At 42.4% G+C, this 22,194-nt stretch overlaps 1 protein-coding gene across 2 annotated transcripts; it reads right to left on the bottom strand.

Annotated features, from left to right (window-relative positions):
* Positions 1-7,896: 7,896 nt before the first annotated feature.
* TAB1 (TGF-beta activated kinase 1 (MAP3K7) binding protein 1) lies at positions 7,897-21,010 on the bottom strand. Of its 2 annotated transcripts, XM_054989451.1 has the most exons (11): positions 20,967-21,010; positions 18,706-18,842; positions 18,227-18,380; positions 16,971-17,057; positions 16,203-16,341; positions 14,413-14,526; positions 11,950-12,061; positions 11,703-11,847; positions 10,840-11,062; positions 10,388-10,544; positions 7,897-8,540 (listed from the first exon to the last, which is right to left on the bottom strand). In XM_054989451.1, the coding sequence occupies exons 1-11, from the start codon at positions 20,997-20,999 to the stop codon at positions 8,333-8,335; spliced, it is 1,509 nt and encodes a 502-aa protein (XP_054845426.1). In that variant the 5' UTR covers positions 21,000-21,010; the 3' UTR covers positions 7,897-8,332. The 2 variants fall into 2 exon arrangements, with proteins under 2 accessions (XP_054845426.1, XP_054845427.1); XM_054989452.1 differs by lacking the exon at positions 18,706-18,842 and having other exon boundaries at positions 20,967-21,004.
* Between the last annotated feature and the right edge of the window lie 1,184 nt (positions 21,011-22,194).

Genomic DNA, 22,194 nt, shown 5'->3' with positions numbered 1-22,194 from the left:
TAGCATCACATCTAATGAACAACTAATACAGGGGTGTGATGTACTCCATATGCAAAGTGTCCACCTTCTGGGCCACAGAAGTACCAAATCTGTGCTCTGATGGAAAGGCATAAGGGTTATTTATACATAAGCTATTCACACTATGATGTTTAGGGTTTTGTGAGTATTTGAAGACAAAGACAAGGATCATGATGGAGAAAGGAACAAAGGCAGCACTGATCAGGGAAGTTAGGAATGCCAGGCTATTAGGTTAAAATTAAGGACTCTGCTATGTTGAGGACGGGCACACCATCTGCAAGACTTCTGGGTATCAGATTCTGACTGGTCCCCTTTGCATTGTTCTGCACCCATATTTGACAATATAAATATATTTCCCTTGCAGCTGAATTGCACCATAGGTTTTGTAGTCTGCATCTGCTGCATATGCCAACCATTCTCAGTTTGTGGGCTGGGACTTAGAAATGGGTCCCACCTTTCTCACAGGCACGTTGCAAACTCACTAAAAAAGTGACGAAGATGAGTGAGCTGGGAGAGGCAGCTATGGAAGATTTTAATGGTCATGAAATATAGTCTGTTACTCAAAAATGCTAGGTATAAAAATGTAAAAATAAATTGATGTGTGATCCGTACTGTAGCTGTTCAGAGAGAGCTGCGACTGAGACGCGGGGGGGGGGGGGGGGGGAGAAGACCTGATCCTGACTGTAGTTCGTATTTTATAAGATCTACCAATCTAATAGCATATTAGAAAGTTTAACTTTAAATAATTGTATTATGAAGGGAATGCAATACTTGTAGATGTAGTGTGTGTTTTTTATATGTTGTTTCTTCCCTTTCCCCCTGTTCCCTTTTTCCCTTTTTCGTAGTTTTTGCGGTTAGTAATTAAAAATAAAAATTTATAAATAAATAAATAAATTGATGTGAGATTCTTGTTTCTCATGTTAGGGTGTTACTTTGCAATTGGGTTCCATAAAGTAAAGCTTCGAGAAGTGGATCCCACTTCAAAAAGGTTCAAGAATGAATGGCTTATGCAATTAACATGGATTTCCTGCATGGTTATTTCACATAACTGAGAGCTACTAATCAAATGGAAGGACTATATTCTGCTGAGTGATGTGGTGTGATCACTGTGTGAAGCAGCTATGTGTGAAAACACTCAGAATCTCTATAATCAATAACAAAGTTTGGAAGTGAAAGAGGACCAGCTAGAAATCAATGCAAGTCACATGGATACTGGTAAGGTGGCAGCACCTCCCCACTGAGAAACAGTTCCTCCTTGGTGGCCTAGATAGCATAACAAGCTAGATTGATTTCTTACAAAAAGAACAAAAAAAGAAGTCATGAAGGGCATTTGGGTGGCTGCAGCTGGCGGGGGGGGGGGCAAGGGAGGGGACTGATTTGCTCATTGGGAGCCAACACATGCACTGAGTGTTTGCATATGCAAAAAAGAATGCTCCCCTCCCCCACCCCCAAACAATGCATGGAAGGCAGGAATTCCTCCTCCTTTCATGCAGCAGTCCTGATTTGAATTAGGCCCTGCTGTGCATTTACTCATGAGTTGCCACCAAGAACTCACAGCAGTGGCAAACTCATGCTGTTTGTAATATCTAGTTAGGCTCTCAGTACATAGATAATAAGAGGTAGAGATAACAATCTAAGACAAATACAAATAATTTATCTGGGCACAGTGTGCTAAATAGAGCTGTGCAGTTCAGTTTGGCATTTGGATTAAAATACTGAATTTTGGCTGATTTGGTAGAATCTGGGCATTCCGGATCAAAAATAGTGAACACCGAACTAGATCCAGTATTCTGGATTTTTTGCTGAATTAATTTGTTTTAATTCAGCCATTTTTTCTATAGGAAAATCAATCTGGGGGCTATCTGGCGGGGGCAAACGTTCCCAAATTTTCTGGGAACCTACTCCTGACCATCCTCTAAAGACCCTCCAAGTTTCATGAAGGCTGACCCTCAGGGCCAATTTTATGGGCCCCAAAGAAGGTGCCCCCAGCCACACTCCAATACTCCCTATCGAGAAAACTATCTGGGGGCTATCCAGGGGGCTGGGGGTGGCATTTTTCAAGCAAACTCCTCTAAAGACTCCCCTAAGTTTTTATAGGCCCCCAAAGAAGGTGCCCCAGACCACCCATTCCACCCAAACCAAACGGAAGCAAGAGATGGTGTTACAACTTAGTTCAACAGAACCAGTGTAATTCCCAGCAGCCAGACACTGGGTTCAGCCAGTGGCGGAACACCACAGCTCAGAACCAAGAAGTACCCAACCACAAGCACAAGGCATTCCTTTACTTCATTTGGGTTAAGCTGCAACAGTGTCCTTTGATTCAGTTTGATTTGGGTAGAATGTATGTGATTCTCTGGTGTGATGTTGTTTCACTTTGGTTCTGGAGGAAGTCCATTCCAGTGCTTCAGTTTGATTCTATTGGGCTTGCTCTGGGATGAGCTCACCTTGCATTTGGGAGTGTGCCTTGGCCACAGCAGTCTTGCCCCAGTGTGTTTTTGCAGTGGGAGTCAGCTTTGACTTTTTCCCATAAGAAAAAAATTGAGTAGCTGGGGGCACCTCCTTTGGGGGTCCATAGAATTGGCCTCGGGGGTCCAATCTTCATTAAACTTGGGAGGCGAGATTTAGAGGATAGGAGTAGGTTCACGGCAAATATGGTGGTTTGCTTGAAAAATGACCTCTCCCCTGCCCACTAGATAGCCCTCAGATTGATTTTCCCATAGGAAACAATGGCCGAATTTTACCAAATATTACCAAACTGAACAGATAATCAATTCAGTATTCATGGAATTCCAGATTTCTTCTTTGGTTTAGTATTCCTAATCCAGATTTACCCAAATTGTTTTTGGTGCACAACCTCAGCGCTAAATGCCTTGCAGTTACTGTACAATTCTGTATTACAACAGGTAAGGGAAACACCTACACTGTGGTGATTTCTATTTACCAGATATAGGACTGAGAGACAGTGAGTTATGCAGGGCCATCTAATCTTTAGCAAAAGTGAGATGTGGTCCCTCAACATTTCTCCCTGTTGGACAAATAGCAGTGAGAGTGTAGTGAGGGGATTGTATTGGAAGGGTGATAGTGGGAGACTCAACTCTCTCTCCCAATCCAAATAACACACAAACAGAGCCACCTTTATCTTCTTTATAAAAATCTACAAGGAAATCAGATTTGGGATCTCTCTGCATCTAGTTTGATCTTAAGAGTATAAGAGCCAGTAAGTTTTCAGTTTAGTTCTAAGCTTGCCTATCAGCTCTTTAGGCTGCCTCAGCCAAGTCTTTCCTCCTTGCCAATATATGGACAAAATATTTGCCAAAATATGGACTGACACTGCCTAAACATATAAGGCACTTTTAAAAGTAACAGAGAGAAAATAAGGAAATTAGTTTGAGTGCTTTCTAAAATGCTTATGTGACTTTTAAGTGTATATCAATCGAGTCTCGAAACCTTGATGAATGTCAACAATTACATGCACAATCCCAGACAAAACTGGACAAGAGCACACAGCAGGGAAGTGTTGCTCACAGCTCCAGTGACACAGCATCTTAAAAGGATGCCTCGTGATCTTCAATTTTTAGGAGTAGTGCTGCTGAACATTTTTATTAACACTGGCTTGTGAGAAAGCTTTGCTTGTGGCAGGGTATTTGTCATGCTTCTAGCATACAAGTAATTGTTTGCTAAAACTGCCATCGCATTCTGGCCATTTGTGTATCAGTGAACAAACAACTGCACCACTGTAGTGAACTCAGTGTATACCAAAGTTCTCAGCAAATTTAATGACCACTTTTAGTGTCAAATGGAAAACTGCATAAGGGGCACTTTGGAAATGCAACTTGTTGAACTATAGGCTAGCATCTGTCACATCCTTGGTGCATTTAGCCGTTTACTTCCACAAAGCTCCAAATCAAGCAGCACTCAGATTTCAATTAATTTGCCATTAATGCAACAACAAAAAAATTAGTTGAGAAATGAGTTACTGATTTCCAACACTGCTCAGTATTACAGTAAGCTGAGCAACACAATATGCTGAGCAACACATGTGGCTCTTGAGACTCTGCTCTTGGTAGGATTCTCCCCCCTCCCCAATGTTTCTCAACACCCACTTCCTTGCTGGGTTCAAAAGAACTAGTGAAGAAACAGTCCCAGCATGCTTAACCCCACCCAACTGTCCCCATCTCATTCAAGAGAGGCAGTGAATTTGTCAAGACTTCTGAGTCAGCAAAAAGCAAGCAGAGGCCATAAGCCACAGGGCTGGTGTGATGCCAAGTTTAGCATGGTGCAGCCAAGTGCATCTGTTTGGCACTCCAGAATCACCAGCTGTAAAAGCACCAAGGGCACATTTCTTCCATTAGTCAAAACACAGTGCTGCGTGCTATGCTAAATCCAGCCCAACCATCTCTGATGTGCATTTGCTGCTTATTTGTGTTTCTCTGATCAAAGCCCCTAAACATCCACTTTTCAGTAATTTACTCCCCCCACAAAAAACTTCCTGAAGCAGTGGACAGAAAACATTTTTAAAACCCAGCAAAATCGTAAAAATAACTGAAGCTTATTAACTACAACTAGATAGCAGAATAGAAAGCCTCACAAACAATCACTGACGGCACAACAGAAAAAGAAAAGTCTTGACTTGTCCAAGGAAAAAGAACAAGGAAGAAGCTGTAAGAATCTCCTCTAGCAGGGCGCTCCAGAGTTCTGGGACAAGGCCCAGCTGCTCGTGGAAGACAGCTCTGCGTCAGAGCACATTTGTAGCAGGGCCTTGTTAGTTGGTCTTCTGGATCAGGGCGAGGGGTTCATAGGGAAGGAAATGCTCCCTGAGGTTCAGGATGTAAGCCATTTAGGGCTTTAAAGGTTAAAATCAGCCAGTGCAGTACATCTGACCCAAACAAGTGTTGACAAAGCATTCTCCATTCTGCAGCAAATCACATCAGGTTCAACTTCAGTATATTCTACTACTGCCATCTCCTGGCTCCTATTCCTGACAATTTTATTTTTAGTTTAACAGCTCTCAACATTTTTAGCAGCATTTATATCACAGGGCACCAAGAATATAGAATCTGGCAAGCAACTTTCCTGGAAGAAATTCTGCCAAAACGAATCCCTAACCCAACTGCTACCAGCAGCTTTGACATCAATCCCATCACAATCAAAATCAGAGAACGGCTACAGTATCTGTGCCTCACCCATCCTGTGTTGATCAGGCATACAAAGCTCTGAACAGTTGCTCTACAATTGTGGGTTTCCCTTGCCTGGTTTCCCAAAGCTCAAGTAGTTGCCACACCTTCCTGTTTGGGCTCTTTCAGAGACTGGGACAAAACCAGGGTGGGATGATTTTACATTTTTTAAAAAAAATGTAAGATTACGTTTTGTCTTGTTTTGAAGCTACTGCTGTACTCTAGAAAATAAGCTAAAAATGAAAATGTGTGAGTACATGAATTTGATTCTAAGCTCCTGTTAGGAAATTTTGGAGTACCCTACTCTTTCTTTATGTCACCTATCTTTACTCTGCTCTGGATTAACTAGTGTCTTTGTTCAACATAAACTCACACACATTTTTATGTTTATTTCATTATTCTGCTCTTCCTGGGCTTAGTCAGTACAAGATAAAGGCCAAATTGAACTTAGCAAAGCAAGCATATCAATCCTTGAGTGAATAAGGGCTCAGGTGTTTTCCTTTACTGCCCTTCTCTCTCAGCCTTGGGAATATCCTCTCTTAGGTAAGTCTAAATATTACAGGAGTCTTAGAATTTTGTTTATATTATTGGACCCAAAGCAGATATGAGCTTAACCTGTCAATCCATCGTATTTGAACATCATGTAACTCTGATTTGATTGTTTATATATTCCCTTAACTGTTTACACATTCATGTAATAATATTTTGTTCTGTAAGCAAAATTATTTTTCTTCTGAAAAGTATAAAAGTGGGTGCTACCAAATTCTGGTATGCACTTTTGCTGTCTGCCATGTTCATCAGGTTTATTGGAAAATAAACTTTACTTCTGAGATTACCAGATTTGAACTCTTGGTCAATTACTCAGGCTAAGAAGAGGGGACCCTCACATTGGTACACTGAGGAATTTAAGAATTTACCCAACGGATCCGGATGTTTTTTCCTGCCTTTCCTCCAACAAGGACAGAATATATGGTTACTCATCCCCCCACCACTCTATTTTCTTCTCACAGTTCTGCGGGGCAGAGATTAGGCTGAGAGCATGGCTTGCTCAAGATCTCCCAGTGACTGGGTTGAGGCTTTGTGGGAATTCGTACCCATGTCTCTCCTGACCAGTTCTAGCCCCCGAAACTTCACCAGCTTTCTTCCATACTGGGAAAACAGTATCAGATAGGCAGTGGACAATTTATTCAGCACAATTTCATCTGGATTTTCTATTTCATATGTAACATGAAGACTAGGAACCATTATTAGTCTTGCTTTCATTCTTTTGATTCCTGTTCTTTTTTTGATTTCTCTTTTTAATGACATTGTTTACCAAACAGAAGCATTTGGTAAATGGAAGAATTTGGTGAGATCCACTTTGGGAAGCATTTCCCAAAGTGGATCTCATCAGGTTCAAATCTTCTCAGGGCAGCCCTTGTCACATTTATATCTTGGCTTTAAGAAGCATCCAGCTTCCCACAGAGTAAACCAAGGAACAGAGGCAACTATCTTTATGGATGAAAGACAGCAACTCCAGAGCTACTAAGAGAACTAATCGACAATGAATTATTTGTTATTCTAGCCAATCGTTCTTACCTTATGCTACCCCTGAAACCAGATTCACTGCATTTTCCTTCTTTCCTGTAGCAAACCACCAGGCAAAAGAAGTCTTTCAATAGTGTAAAATGCACTCTTCTTGGTCTCAAGGTAGGCATTACTAAATAAGCTCAGTATGTCTTGTTCTCATCTCCAGCTAATCTGCCTTAAAAAGCGCCTTTTCCCTAACAAACTATTGTCTATCTCTAGGTACCCTGGAAAGTTGACACATCACGATTAAGCTAAGGAAACCAATATAAGTGCTCTTTTGATGTTTCAAATGTTTGTCCAGGAAGACGGAAAAGTCGCTCAGATATCGATAATACAACAACCATGCCCTTAAAATGATCTTCAATGTTATCTCCTAAACAGCACAAGGAAAACATCAGAAAAAAGAATGTGGGGCATTTAATAGGGTCATTTATTCAGCATCTTAACAGCAAAAATGTGAGGGAAGCTGCATTACAATCCAGATTACTACAACATGCTTGGACTGGAGTTCAGTGGTTTTACTCAGAATTGTACTCTCATCATTCCCCTCCTCCAACTGGAAAACTATTAGAAACAAACCAGGCGTCTTTTGCCTGTATCATTAAGTAGATCTATGATAGCAGACTGCTTCTAAGAAGTAGAAGTTTTTGAAATAGACTGAATTCCCTTCTCTGACTAATGGGATTTACCCTAAACAAACAAGAGTGAGAAGGCTATGGTCTAAAACAAAACCATTCAGACTAGGAGAGGCAGAGGGCATGTTAGATCTAGCTTCAAACGGACGCTCCCTCTCTTTCCCTACTTCAGGCTTCTGTGCAAAGGGCATGCTTACTACCAGAGCAGAAGACGAAACCCCGACAGTGTTGCCGCTCTGACTGAACCTTCTTCACTGCTTATGGCACCAAGGCCCACTGATGATGATGTAGTGGATCATGCCTCCCAGAACCAGAGGGTGCTCTGCTCCCTCACAAGGGGATCCTCTTTCGTGAGCCCCACAGCTGACTGGAAGCAAGTAGTCCCAAACCCATCAGGAGTTTTACTTTAGCACATTGAGGATTTCACGTTTATCTTTGTTTCAAGGGTTCTAAAAGCCACAAAAGTAAAGTGGAAAAGTGTAATATAAAAATAAAAAGAAGAAGCTATAAATTATAATTTATTCTGAAAAATAGAGGTATCTTTCATGGCATTAAATCAGAATCATGAAACAGTATTTCCAGAACTAAATCTTGAACCACAACAATACGCACACACTTCCCTTTACAGACATTGTCTTCTCCACAACAGTCCTGACCACTGACTGTAATACTAAAGATATAGGAAAGGTTCAGAACCCAGTCTAGTGCCCACAAGTTTTTCACAGGGACAGGGACACGTTGCAAAGGGGCTGATGTACATGCATGTGCCCTGGCAAGTTGAGAAAAACCATGATCAGCAATCTCTCCTAACATTAGCCTTGTCCCCAAAGGATCATGCTTCAAGGCAGAATGTGATCAATTGGTTATGTTAGCCCTGCCACACCAAGTTCTATTTTCCCACCTTACAGCAAATTCATAGGAGCCTCTCTCCTTGGATTATGACACAGTCAGTGCCCCCGTTTCACTGTGGTCCATGTTCCAGAGGCGGTAGAACTCTGCAAAGTCCACATAAGGCTCAACACGCCCATCTTCATCTGGCTGGAGAGAGTGAGAGGGACGGGAACGGAAGAGGCCCCCATCCGAGCTGGAGCTGCTACTCTGGGTATGGGTATTGGTAGACTGGAGGGTGACTGTTGGGCTCTGACTGTAGAGGGTAGAAATGGAGAGAGAAAGAGAGGTACTCATTCACTTCAATCGTCACAAATGACCCAGTAAACACAATCTCAGCTCCTCATATGCTCCAAGTAACATAAAAAGCAAATCCTTCACTCTATCATTGGATCATTATGGAAACAAGGTCATAGTTGCTACAATACACCCACATGCTAGAAGTAACCCAAATGCTGCAATTAGGCATTTCACAGCCAAAACTGGATACAAATATTTGTAAAATGCATACGTTGCATTTACACTTTACATTTTCAAGAGAATATCTAAAAAACCTAATGTGTGAAGACACCCTTACAACATGCACATTCTTGGAATAAACTGTGTAAATCAGGAAAGGTTGCATACATTTACTTCATCAACATGTTAGTATATCCACTTACAAAATGTATAGGATTTCTCCACCTAAACTGTCAAGGAGGAATCTAGTTAAGGTTTAAATATTGCGTAGTGTTGGTGGGCCAATCTCTGTGTGTACGGGTAGAAGAAAGAATACAATCTATACACTAGAAGCCCCACCAAGTTTGCCATTAGCATGCCATGGTAACATCAAGACTTGACTACTTCAATGTGCACTACATAGGTCTTTCCTATAAGTTAACTGGGAAACTCCAGTTGGTACAGGATGCTGCAGCTCATTTATTATTGAGAACTAGAAGGAACATGAATATTATTTCCATTTTGCTGTCACTCCACTGGCTGCCTATCAGTTAGTGGGCTCAATTCAAGGTACTGGCTATCACATACAAAGCTCTTCACGGCCTTGGTCCTGCCTATCTACAGGACTGCTTCTCTTCCTATGTTCCACCACGGAGGCTTCACTCATCTGAACAGGGCCTTCTGCAGGTGCCACCTTGCACATGGGCAAAATCAACAACCGCACACTCGCGTGCATTCTCTGTGGTGGCTTCCACCCTATGGAACGGCCTACCTGGTCAGGAAAGCTCCCACTCTCCTGGCTTTCTACAAATGATGCAAAACGGAATTATTCAAGAGGGCTTTTTACTCAGATAGGAGGGCTGTCTTGTAAGGAAGTGGTCCCAAAGAGATGCATAAGGAATAGAGATGATAGACTTTACTTCTATGTACTGTTCGTTGCTGTAAGTATGATCCTACTGGAGAGTTAATATGTTGTTTAATATGTCAGTTTTAGCATTACTTATGCTCTGTTTAGCCTTTCTTCCATCTCTATATTAAATACCTGCTAGTTTTAAAGCTTCGCAATTTTGAATTTATATACCCATTTACACTGTTAATTGAAATGTCTTTGAAATTTACTGTACTGACTGTATAATCCGTCTTGAGTCTTAGTGAGAAAGGCGGGCTATAAACGATATAAATAAATAAAATTTTAAAAGGAATAGGGAAGGGACATATTGTGTGTGCTAAGAAATGGGGGAACAAAGAGATTTAACAGGAATAGAGAAATATTAATTGGTAGGAAGGAATAGGAATTTTCAACAAAATTTAATCTCCCTATATATGCAACATACTCGATGTTGCTGTGTTCTTCATTTATTACCTCTACTTATTAGAATTACTTATTTTACTTCTGAAGGGCCTTTAGCCCTTCAGAAAATCATTCCCCAGTGATTTTCAAACTTTTATCTGCCATTATATAGGATAGATACCTTTTTGCTGGGGGTGGCTGGGTGGGTGTTGTAGTTGTTTACTGAAAGCTAAGAGTCCAGGCACTTGGCCAGTTATTGATTCAGAATGTATTTACAATGTTTAGGAACGTGTAGTCAAGGCTGCAAACTGGAAGGACTGCAACATGCCTCCAGAAGAGGACAAAACAGCCGTGTCCAAGCAGGGGATGCTTACTTTGTAAGAGTGGGTGTGGCTTCATCCAATGTGGAACTACTGTGGGCACCGTTGACCATCTGACCTTGAGAAGGCATGACAAGGGACAGCGTCACACTGGTCTTGCTAGTGCTCTGGGTGTTGGAGTATGGCACTGACACTGGGTATACACGGCCTCCTGAGAAATGGAATAAAAATAAACCATGGTATGAGGAAGGGTGAGAAGTTTTAGAAACATTAATACCTGTGTCGTGTTTTGAGTAACTGGCATTTCCAATGGACTACTACTGAAGATCTGCTTACAAAGCTCCCTCTTTCCAACATCTCTTGACTTCTGAATCATGCTGACCCATGTCTCAGTTAAGGGATATTTCAATTTCTTCAATGCAATAGATCATAACTTCTTGGACAGAGCCAACTCCCCCTTTCTCTTGAACATACACATGAACACCCAGGATTTACTTCATCCATACCTTGTGTTGGGGTCAGTGTGGGCTGGCTCATCTCACCCAGTGGATATGCAAAATTCCTCACTAGCAGAGTCATGTCTTCATGCCGAGAGCAGAACTTCGACCGTTCACCACCACTGGCATATGTATCACAGTGAATGCGCTTCACTCGATCCACAACAGCCTGTGCTACAGAATCTAGTGATGTTTGCTTGGCAAATTCAGTGGCAATCATGGCTGCAATTTCCTGGCGAGAGGAGTATAGGAAAACATTTTGGAATTGTTGCAGAGGCTATGTGGCCCTTTAGATATGGGCTGATCGTGCACATCCCAGCCACAGAACTGGCCCACGAGCATGCATGCTTATATAATTCTCTGTGACAAAGAACAATGCAAACAAAGCCCACCTGCCTCATGGCTGAGTTATTTAAACATTCTTACAGCCATGCACAAACTGCTCACTAAGAGGGTCTCGCTTGGATGGAAGAACTCCCACCTAATGGGGGATACTGCAATAGGTGACCTGACAGGAACTCTTTAGAGTACCTTCGCTGGGGCCCTGGAAAGAAAATTGAGGGAAGAAAGCATTCACAAGCCAACCAGCCCCAGGGTTCCAGTAGTATCATCTTCTTCTGCTATGAGCAGGGCAGGACACAGAGAAAGAGTGAGAGGAATCTCAGAATGATTTCTAGGGCTTCTCATGGGCTCTGGATATTATGTACTTGTAACTATTCCATTGGGCCATTTCAGTAGCCACAGTGCTAGCTACAGCAGGCAATAGGAACCAATAATGAACCAACCCCAGATATATATAGAGATACAAATTGCCCCATAATCAATATAAAGAAGTTCATGTGTGTGATTTAAATTTCCTCTGGAGCTCTTACCTGATTAGCTTGCCCAGGCCCATGAGCTGCTTCCAGAGCTTTGTAGAGCCCTTCTGACATCAGAACAAGAAAACCTGTGACTCCATCTAGAGGGTGCCCTCCATGAATTTCAGGCTCTGCTATGATTGGTTTGGATTTTGCAACACTTCAAAACAGAAAGCAGCATTAGTACTGAACAGGGAAGGCTGCAGAGGAGAAAGAAACTTCCCTTCTAAGTAAAAGCTTGGGGCAGAATGTTTTGCCTCACCTGAGAAGTTCAATGTCACTGTAGCCATATTTGACCTTATAATCCCCAATGCGGCGAGTGCTCTCCTGTCCACATATGGTTCCTACTTGCTTTATCTTTGCTGCATCCAAACCTGCCAGATAGAGAATCAGCTAATTGACTTTGATGCATGTGCCAGGTCTCTTGCATTTGTATTCCAGCACAGGAAATGCCTGCAGCCAAACAGACACATCAGCTGAAAAGAAAGTCTAATAAATAAGGAAAGATGGTAGATTGAACAAAGAGGGGAGGAAAGAGAGCAATAATTATTCATGAGAGAAATACAGGAAATGCATGCACTCAAGAGCAGCCATTTTGCTTGTCTCAGCACACACTAATGTAGCCTTAGATCTTCGCACAAGCTAATGTTATTAGACTGCAAAGAGTCTTCAGAATCACTATCTTAAGATGGTCAAAATCAATTGATACCCTAATCAACCTTACCTCCACCTTGTCTGGATGAAGTACTATCCACATCCAGGCAATCACTAACCTGAGATTTGAGTTCATGAACTCCAACTCTCTACTCTTCCGAGGATATGAAAGCAAGAAGACGTAGAGTTGGGTATCATCAGCATACTGATATCTCTCATCAAACTTCCAAGTAACCTCATGTAGGTTTCAAGCATGTGTTAAACAGCATGGAAGAGCTGTTGAATATCCGCTTATGGTTGTCATTATTTAGCACGGCTTTATAATCTCCATTTTAATCACTCTCACAAAATTCCATCAACAAAGATCATTAAAGCTGAAGGACAGCAACTGCTCTAAGACTATGGATAGAAGTGAGCTTATGGATTTTATTTTCTTACTTAGATTTCTTTTTTATCTCATCCCAAGAACTTTGAAGAAGATATTATTTCTGCAATGCTGACCCTATTGTATAGGTTATAGAATGCCTCAGCTGTTGATCGTATTAACTTACACTATGTAATCCCCCTTGAGTCTCAGTGGGAAAGGTGGGCTATAAATAACATTAATAAATAAAAATAAATAAATTACTGGATTCTTGCAGCCATCTAACCTATCTTAATCTGTAAAGTAGGCCAAGATCAGATCCAGTGTATTGCCCAAGGTTACCCAAGTCAATTTCATGGATGAGAAGCTATTTGCTTGGTCTCCCATATCCAAACCAGGGCTGTGACCTCAATCAATTAACCAACCAATTCAAGTGGTGCAGCTTCGTCAAAGGGGAGGGGCAATTAACTGGAGATTAATTCAGTGCCCAGTTTGAACTTTGGAAAGACATTCTCACAGCTTTCTGAGAATTCCCAAAGTTCATCACAAGCGAGCGAGATTCTCCAGATCTTTTCCAGGACTCGGAGAAATGCAAGAGAATTTTCTCAATCACACTGAGAAAATACAACTGAAATAATACGACCATTACCATGACAAAGTAAAATGAAAATCAAGTGAAAATGTAATGTAAGAAAAGGCAATGAATGACTACCAAGAGAAAACAGAATACTAAAAAATAAAGAAGTTCTGAAAACCTTAGAGTCCTGCTTAAGACAAATTGACAGGTTTTGTTGGGGAAACAGGGGGGAGGTAATGTTTTGTACCATTTTGCCCCTCAAAAAAGTCAAACTATTTATTTACTTCGTATCAGCTTTTCCCCCTAATGGGGACCTAAAGTGGCTTACATCGTTCTCCTCTCCTCCCCAACAACCCTGTGAGGTAGGGTAGGCTGAGAGGATGCAGCCGGTCCAAGGTTACCCAGCAAGTTTCCAGAGCAGAACAGGGATTCAAACCTGAGTCTTCCAGATCCTAGTCCAACATGCTAACCACTACACCTAACTGTCTCTCTCACACACTGCTTAAGAGAAACTGGGCTGACAAGATTTTCTCCTGACATCCTTGGAGACAAAAGTCTTTCTCCCTTCTCTCCATCCTCTCTAAGCTGTGCCCTCCCACGTGCAAAAGGAACCACGTGCCTTTAGAACTCTTTTTCTAGAGATAAGAGTCTCAGCCTGTGTATCTCCTTGAAGCAATACATGGCTGTGTTTTATTTGGGTAGGCTAGAGATCAGCAAGAAACTGTTTGTAAATATATTTCTCAAGACACACAGGCAATCGCACAAACATACAAATCATTGTTTGATTTCAATGTTTCTGATTGCTATCCATGCTGAGTCACTGAGCCCATGCTGAGGAAGAAGGCTCAGTAACAAGATAAATAAAAAGAGGACTTCCCAAGCAATGTCAATAGACCCCTTCCCAAGTGATTTGTCATGTTCTGCTACACACAGCGGTAGAGAAGAAAGATCAATCATCATAACATATTAATATTGGCATAATCTGGCTTGGCCCTGCTGACCACAGAACCCATTAACAACAGTAAAGCTCCAGAGGGCAAAAGCCTTGCACGAAGACCCATGCATTGGCAGCCCTTTCTTTGCTGGTTCAGCAGGAAGCCAGTCTTTTGCTGGGCTTGCTGCTTACTCACCCAGCTGGGAAAAGCGGAATAGCTCATCCTCATTCTCTGTGGTGTGGTCCATGTTGAGTTGTGTCACTTGCAAGCCATCTACTGTAGATTTGCACAAGAGTGCACGGTTTGTTCCTGTGGAGAAGAAGTACATGATACAAAGACGTAGGAAAGGGGAATGAGAGAGGCAACTGGAATATTTATACATATGCCTTCAATGCAATCAACCATTACCACTCTAGAGCAAAACATGAAGCAGGGCTTGCTGGGAAACACCCAACATTCTCCCCCCCCCCACCCTTTCCCAGTAGGCTGTATTACTTGAAAAAGATACTTGCAGCCAGTTTCAGTAGCCCTCTAAGAATTCACCGGCATGGCCAATCTAGCCACCTAGATCCATGCCATGGTCACATTGAGACTAGACTACTGTAATGAACCTTATGCAGGTCGTCCCTTTGATGCAGAACGCTGCAGCTCCATTATTATCAGAAGCTAGGCAAAGCATTAATATTGCTCCCATTCCGCAGTCACAACATTGGCTACCCATTAGTTACTGGGCTCTATTCAAGCTTTTGGGTATCACATACAAAGCTCTTTATGGACTTGGTCCCTCATGTCTACGGAACCAACCCTACCCCTGTGACCTGTCACAGCAGATCCACTCATCTGAACTGGGTCTTCTACAGACGCTAATGGGCAAAATCAAAATGTAAATGGGCAAAATCAAAATGTGCCCATGTACACGCATTCTCTGTGGTGGCTCCCACCTTATGGAACGGTCTGCCTGAAGGAGGACAGCTCCTACTCTTTTGGCTTTCTGCAAACTATGCAAAACTGAATTATTCAGGAGGGCTTTTTGACACAGTAAGAAGGACTGTGCTGGAAGTAAATGGTTCAGAGAGATGCGCTGGTAAAGGGAAAGGGACTGTAAGCTATACTACTGCGTACTGTCTGTTGCTGTAAGTATGTTCCTATTGGATAGTTCTGCACCATTTACTATGTCATGTCAATTCACTTATATTTTGTCTCAGTCTTGTTTTCACCTCTGTATTGAATTTCTGCTTCTTTTCAAATTTCTGCAATCTTTACCCTACTGCAGAAGTATCTAACCTTTTTCAGTCTGTGAGCACCTTCGAAATTCTGCCACAGGGTGGTGGGTGCAACTGCAAAATGCCTGCCATAAGAGGCAGAGCCACCCACAAAATTGCTGCCACAAGAAGCAGAGAAAACTACAAAATGTCAGGGAAATGAGGGGCATGGTAATAATGCTAATAACAACTCTTCAACATTTCAGGCAGAAACTCTGTTCAATAGGGTGCATTTTGAAATGAGCATATTATTTAAAATATTTTCTTGTATACACAGAGCTAACCTTCAGTCATACAGTGAAGATCCTTGGGCTGTGAAGGCAGCTGCTGCTGAAGCAACTTTTAAAATTCTGCACACAGCAATAATCTCCAATGGGCAATCAGAAGCCTTGCTGGGCAAAAGTCCACCTGGCCCTGCCTACTTTCTAAAAACACTTAGTGGGCATCAGGACAGGTGTCAGTGATCCCCACGGCATCCATGGACACCATATTGGGGACCCCAACTCTATTGTATCATGTATTGAATGTCCCAGCTGTTGATTGCATAGACTTATTCTGTGTAATCCACCTTGAGTCTTGGGGAGAAAGGCGCACTATAAATGATGTAAATAAATATGTCTCATATACCAAGAAAATAAAGTAATTCAATTGCCCTTTCCTTCATTTCTCAGTGCTGCACTCTGTAAATGCCCGAATCACAAACAATGTTAAAAAGGCACACACCTACATTGGCGATGTAAAGTTTGTTGTTAAGAATGACTGCCACAATAGCTGTAGCTCCTCCAGAGATTTCCTTTTCTACAGCCTTCAACCGCTCCATGATTTTCTGGTACTGAGATGGCAGCTGGTGATGAGGGACTCCCTAGAACACAGGGTTATGAAAGCCTACTTAAAAGTATCAGTGCTCCAATCTTGGTACACTCTTAGCATAGAAATTCTATCAATTTTGGTGCCTTTAGCATAAACAGCTGTTGTACAGCAGGTCCTAGAAAGAGCATTCAAGGACCTGTATTTCATTTATTGCATATTAGCTGTTTGTTTAACTCCCAGCTGCGAAAGGGCATACCATCTCTTCTCTTTCAAGGCATGCTTCTGGTGAAGCAGGGATTCTAATTCCCTTTAGGGGAGCCAAGGAGTTGCATTTCATCAGGATTGTCTAGTGGGGAAATACAATGGTCCAGTTCTGTGCATATGGCACAGTGTGACTGGATAAGCCCCCTGTACTGATTACATCTTCCAGTCCTGCCTAAAGGACTTACATCAGCTCTGGTAAGAAAAAGATTTTAGCTTTTCTGTCATTAACTGCCTTGAAGGGGATCAATAAGTAGCATGAAATGAAGGTAGCTTTTTGAAACATAAAAACACTGGAAATGGGGCAAAACTGTTTCCTCTACCTTTGGCCTCTCACAGAAGACCACAACGATTCTTAGGAGGGAAATACACAGTTAAAGCTCTCTGTATTCAAGTTATGCTTATTTTAAGCCCTGTTACCTCTGGTAGCTGGGACTGAAGGCTGGCCTTCTCTGCCAAGGCATCATCAATAGACTCCAGGAAACTCCTCTCTACCACATCAAAAGCCTGAAGGGTTCAGAACAAAGTTAATACAAGAAATACTGAAAGTGCCCTGCAACCAGAGGCCCTTACACCTAGCAAGCTCTGCACAGACATCCCTCCCTCACAGGCTGAACATATTCAAGAAGGCAACTTTACAACTGGGGTTAGCAAACTTTTATAATGAAAGAGATAAACTATGTCAAAATTCAGAGCACATGATTAATAAAGAGTCAGTATCAGAAAGCCTATTTGCATAACTGAAAACATACAACTTAATAGTTGTATAGTTGACCTGGTGGTTAATAATCGATAAAAGTTTCTGAAGCCCAAACACTGGCTGTTGTGAGTTCTTTATTAGGAAGTAGCACGGTACACATGAAGCCTCACAATAACTATACAGAGGAGCACCCTGCATAGTTGTTTTACTGCTCTGCCATAAATCTATGTTGTTAGCATTTGGATTACTGGCAACTGTTCACTTGTATCACTCTTTCTGTAAAGATTCTCTAAGTCCCTTAGCCTCACAAAAACTTTGCCTGCCATTCCCTTCACATGCTGGTTATTCTAGCATTCCATCTACTCTTCCAATATACTTTAACTTAAAAGCTGTACACTATCCATAAATTTCATATTTGAATATTCAATTAATAGTATCTAGTTCTTACCTATTACCTTTCTCTCTTATGTCAATTTAATTAATTGTGGGTTTTTTAAAGAGCCGTATTTGGTTCCCTACTGAACTACCTTTGGCTCTGGGGACAACAGATTGTGAACCTTTGCATTACAAAAAATGCTCACAATACTATTTAAGGTGCTGGTTTTTACCTAAATAGGGTTAGGGTTAGTGTGCTGGTTTTTACCTAAATAGATACGATGTTGTAGCATTACATGCCTAGACTGCAAACATAAGCTAGTTCAACACATGAAGCCAGTTCAACACTGGCTTATGTTTGCAGCAGCATCTCCACACTTTATTTTCTAGTGTTCCTTCAGGTAAGCCATAAAGTTAATTTGGGCAGTAAGAACAATATAGCAAGGAATAGCACCCACATGGCACCAAACTGAGGATGCTACCAATTGGTGCTTTTTGCCATTTATATGTGGACCCACAACACAGATACCTCTGCTTCCTTGAGCTGCAAAAGAGTGATGCCGGTTTATTCTTGATAGCCTCACAGAGAGAATTCATCTACCTGTAGCAGGACTTTGCGTACATCAGCATCATCATGATCTGCATTCAGCTGGCCCAGTAGGAGCTCTGCAGAGAGCCTCTCTCCCACAAAATTGGTGATCCGGTTACCATCATAACCATTGAAGACTCCATAGAGGTAGCAGTTGTTCTCACTCCTGCCAAAAGGGGTCAGGGTGGAGAGAATAAGACACAGTCATTCACTGTGGAGCCCTAAGAAAAGCAATGAGACCCACAGGGCCCTGCAATAAGGTTAAGGTAAACTTACTAGAACAAGTGGGATAAATCCAACTAAACTAGCTACAGACTGCCCTTCATGTAATTCCGCAGGGTTCCCTATTCCACAGATATTGGTGGCTTTCAGTAAGAGAGGGGAGGCAGGAGAGTTCTGTTCCACTGATGGAAAATTTAATCTGGACCCAACTCACCAAGATTATTAGTTTTGCCATTAAATCATTCCACCCATTTCTGTAGGTCACTCACCTAAACTTCAGCCAATTATCCTCCAAGGGGTGGATTTCTGTTCCTTTTCCATCTGCAGTATATGAACGGTTAGGGGATGAACCCACACCTGAGAGCTGGCAGAGAGGCAAGTCATCTGTCCAACTTGATAACTGCTCCTGAGTAACAACAGAAAAGAGCTTCAATACAGCTTCCAGCAAAAGCATAAATAATGATCATGCAAGAGCTGGTATCTTTTCATTTACCTTATAGTACTACAAAAAGTTAGGAGACTTCTACAGATTCCCACCCTCTTTCGAACCTACATGTAATCCTTTCATTGGTACTTTATAACAACAACAACAACATTCGACTTATATGCCGCCCTTCAGGACAACTTAATGCCCACTCAGAGCCATTTACAAAGTATGTCATTATTATCCCCACAACGATCACAGGGTGTGGATGGGGCTGAGAGAGCTCCTAAAAGCTGTGACTCATCCAAGTTCACCCAGCTGGCTTCAAGTGGAGGACTGGGGAATCAAACCTGGTTCTCCAGATTAGAGAACTGCGCTCTTAACCACTACACCAAACTGGCTCTCATTCATTTACTCATGTTCTTAATCATACTAACTCATATATACCACTCATCCTGCAATACTATGGTACTCCTACTTCCTCTCTCTCCATAACTCAACCCCCTCCACCTTCAAATTAAATATTCGCAAAAAAATTTGTCAGCAAATTCCAAATATGTGCATCTTCAGCTGGTTTTAGAAAGTAAAATAACAATGTCCACACACTTTAATTAGCAACACTAGATAACAGAATTCAGACTTTTTTGCCTTTACTGTTGTACTTCCTCCATACATAATTTGGATGTTTGTGGTGCATAATACAAAGTTATTGACATAAACTACAAGGGAACTCACAGGGTCATCTACCATTCCACAAAATTGTGGGGATGTTAGAGACCTTCCAGGTGTCACTTTCCCCAGAGATTTCACAGGAAGGACCCCACAGAAAAGGGATCTGCTCACAGGCTTAGAGTTTGTAGCTTCAACTAACAGCCTACCAGATGCTACACGTACTCACACACTTTTTTTAAAAAAAAAGTCACAGCAAAACCAGGTTTATCTAGCCCACAGCTGTGCCCCCCTTTTGCTGATGTGCCAGCATGACTGTAATGATAAATCCCTCAGCCCCAGCCTTTCACATGTTGGATGTTGTGGGTTTTCCGGGCTGTATTGCCGTGGTCTTGGCATTGTAGTTCCTGATGTTTCGCCAGCAGCTGTGGCTGGCATCTTCAGAGGTGTAGCACCAAAAGACAGAGATCTCTCAGTGTCACAGGTGCTACACCTCTGAAGATGCCAGCCACAGCTGCTGGCGAAACATCAGGAACTACAATGCCAAGACCACGGCAATACAGCCCGGAAAACCCACAACATCCATCGTTCTCCGGCCATGAAAGCCTTCGACAATACATCTTTCACATGTTGTCTGCACAGATCACCCAATTCACCCAAGCACAAAGCCACCCAAAAGCATTTTGTCAGACAGAGCCTTCCCCCCCCCCGGCCATTATAGCAAAGACAAAATGCATCTGGGGCACCTCCCTATTCCATTCCACTCTTTAAAAGTACCCTTCATCGTCTGAAGGATCTGAGTCCAGTGGCACCTTACAGACCAAGATTTTCACAGAATAAGCTTTTGAGCATCACAGCTCACTTCTTCAGATACGTGAGTTCCTAGTACTAGCAATCTTTCACGTATCCTACCTACCTTACACATATCCTACACATATTTGGAATTTGCTGACAATTTTTTTTGCGTACACGCATTTCTGAAGAAATTTCTCCTTCTGAAATTCCCTCTGCTAGGTACCAAGGCGGGGCTTGTGCTCATCCTCTTTCCCAGCAAGCTCCTGCCTTGGTACCTAGCAGAGGTACAGAAGGAGAGATTTCTTCAGAAATAGAGGGAAATTTCAGTTGTTACCCCCTCCCACGACAAACCTGAACCTAAGTTCCTTAAAGTGCAGAAGCTCTGTTTTCCTTTGCATCATGCAGTCAGTAGAAGCATCACCCTAGCAGCCCAAGGGTATGGCACACACCCCTTTCCTTGCAGAGACAAAGCAACAGGAGGGGTTCCGCCCACCCACATCTTTCTAACAGGGTCTCCCGCTCGCTGCTCGTGTTGTCTACACAGGAGCCCCAGCACCTCCAACAACTCCGGGGCATGCATGACGGGAGACATTTTTCTCTCTATGCTTCCCCCCGTCCCTAAGGAACGGGCTGGGCACTCACACTCTGCACAAGACTCCTCCTCGCCGCCGCCATCTTGAAGCAGGAGCAACATCCTCCGCCCTTCGAGGGCAAAGGAGACGCAGAGAGAGGAGGAAGAAAGGCCAAGAGCGCCCTTCGGCGTAGTTCAGAGACGATCGACTGAAATTAGTCACAGCGCCTCCATCAGGACGGAAGGAAGAACCGCAAGTCAGGGGCAAGCCGGCGAATCTCCTTCATGTTCCATAATATGGAATGGGCGGGGTTTGTATTTCCATGATTAACCGGCTTTGACGGGCGTAGGAGGGAAAATGAGAGCGTGTTCAGAGCTGGATCTTCGGTTATTTTGAAAAGACGGAGCGGGGAGGGGGAATGCATTGCTCACTCATGAACTTGTGCTCTCCATCTTCACGGTCTGAATTACTGTCCTTTTTCCCCCTGCTGCTCTTTTAATAAGCGCACGACAGGCGGAAATTAAACAGATGAAGATCTCGTGTGGTACAATTTTCGTCCGTCATAAAGCCCTTTGTCTGGAAGGAGATAGCAATCGTATTTAGACCGGACACATCTCAATTGTAAATATGCAGGTGCTGTAATAATGAACAAAAACCGCAACTCTAACGGTGCAATCCTATGCAGATTTTAATGGATTTAGACTCGTAACTTTGCATAGGATTTGCACTGCAAATCTTCATAGGATTAGATGGGTAGCCGACGTCTGCAGTAGAACAGCAATCCTAAATCTTCACAGAAATACTTTGTGTTTGCCTATGCATTGCACTTAAGAAATAAAGATTATGTACTCCCAAATAATTTTGCAGACATTTAAATAATTTGCATGCTGTTTTCAACCCAGTGCTGATGGCTTAGTTCCCTAATTATTTGTATTTCTGACAAAGAATAGCGCGATGGGCTTGGGCCATATGTACAAACCAATGAGAATGCAGAGGCAGGAAACGTTAGCGGCAATATTACTACTCTTCATATCATAGAACCCCGCTGTCAAAACCAGTAGGCTTTGCAGATATTACATAATTGTGTTACAAGCAAACGTGTAACTGTAGCCCTGCCCAACAGCCCTATATAAAGCAGAAGAGCCATTTATTTAACCCCTTCCCTACAGATTCCATTCTCCACAATTGGGTTTCAAATGCATATTTATTTCAACCCCCTATTTAGAGAAGGAACAGAGAAGGGAGGTAAAAGGTTAAGCACAGATGCCCCATTTTTCTGCTTCTGGCTGCCTCTGCCT

The sequence above is a fragment of the Eublepharis macularius genome, chromosome 9 (genome assembly GCF_028583425.1).
Source record: "Eublepharis macularius isolate TG4126 chromosome 9, MPM_Emac_v1.0, whole genome shotgun sequence".
NCBI lineage: Eukaryota > Metazoa > Chordata > Lepidosauria > Squamata > Eublepharidae > Eublepharis > Eublepharis macularius.
Note: the sequence above shows the minus strand (reverse complement) of the source record. Positions and strands in the feature narration are given on the sequence as shown.

Bases quoted from the DNA above. Each gene is read 5' to 3' on its own strand.
- TAB1 (XM_054989451.1), bottom strand. From the start codon at position 20,999: ATGGCGGCGGCGAGGAGGAGTCTTGTGCAGAGT. The intron at 12,062-14,412 runs GTGAGTAAGCAG...TCTATCTGGCAG, and splicing joins ATTCCGCTTTTCCCAGCTGG to GTTTGGATGCAGCAAAGATA. The intron at 11,848-11,949 runs GTGAGGCAAAAC...TCTGTTTTGAAG, and splicing joins AGTGACATTGAACTTCTCAG to TGTTGCAAAATCCAAACCAA.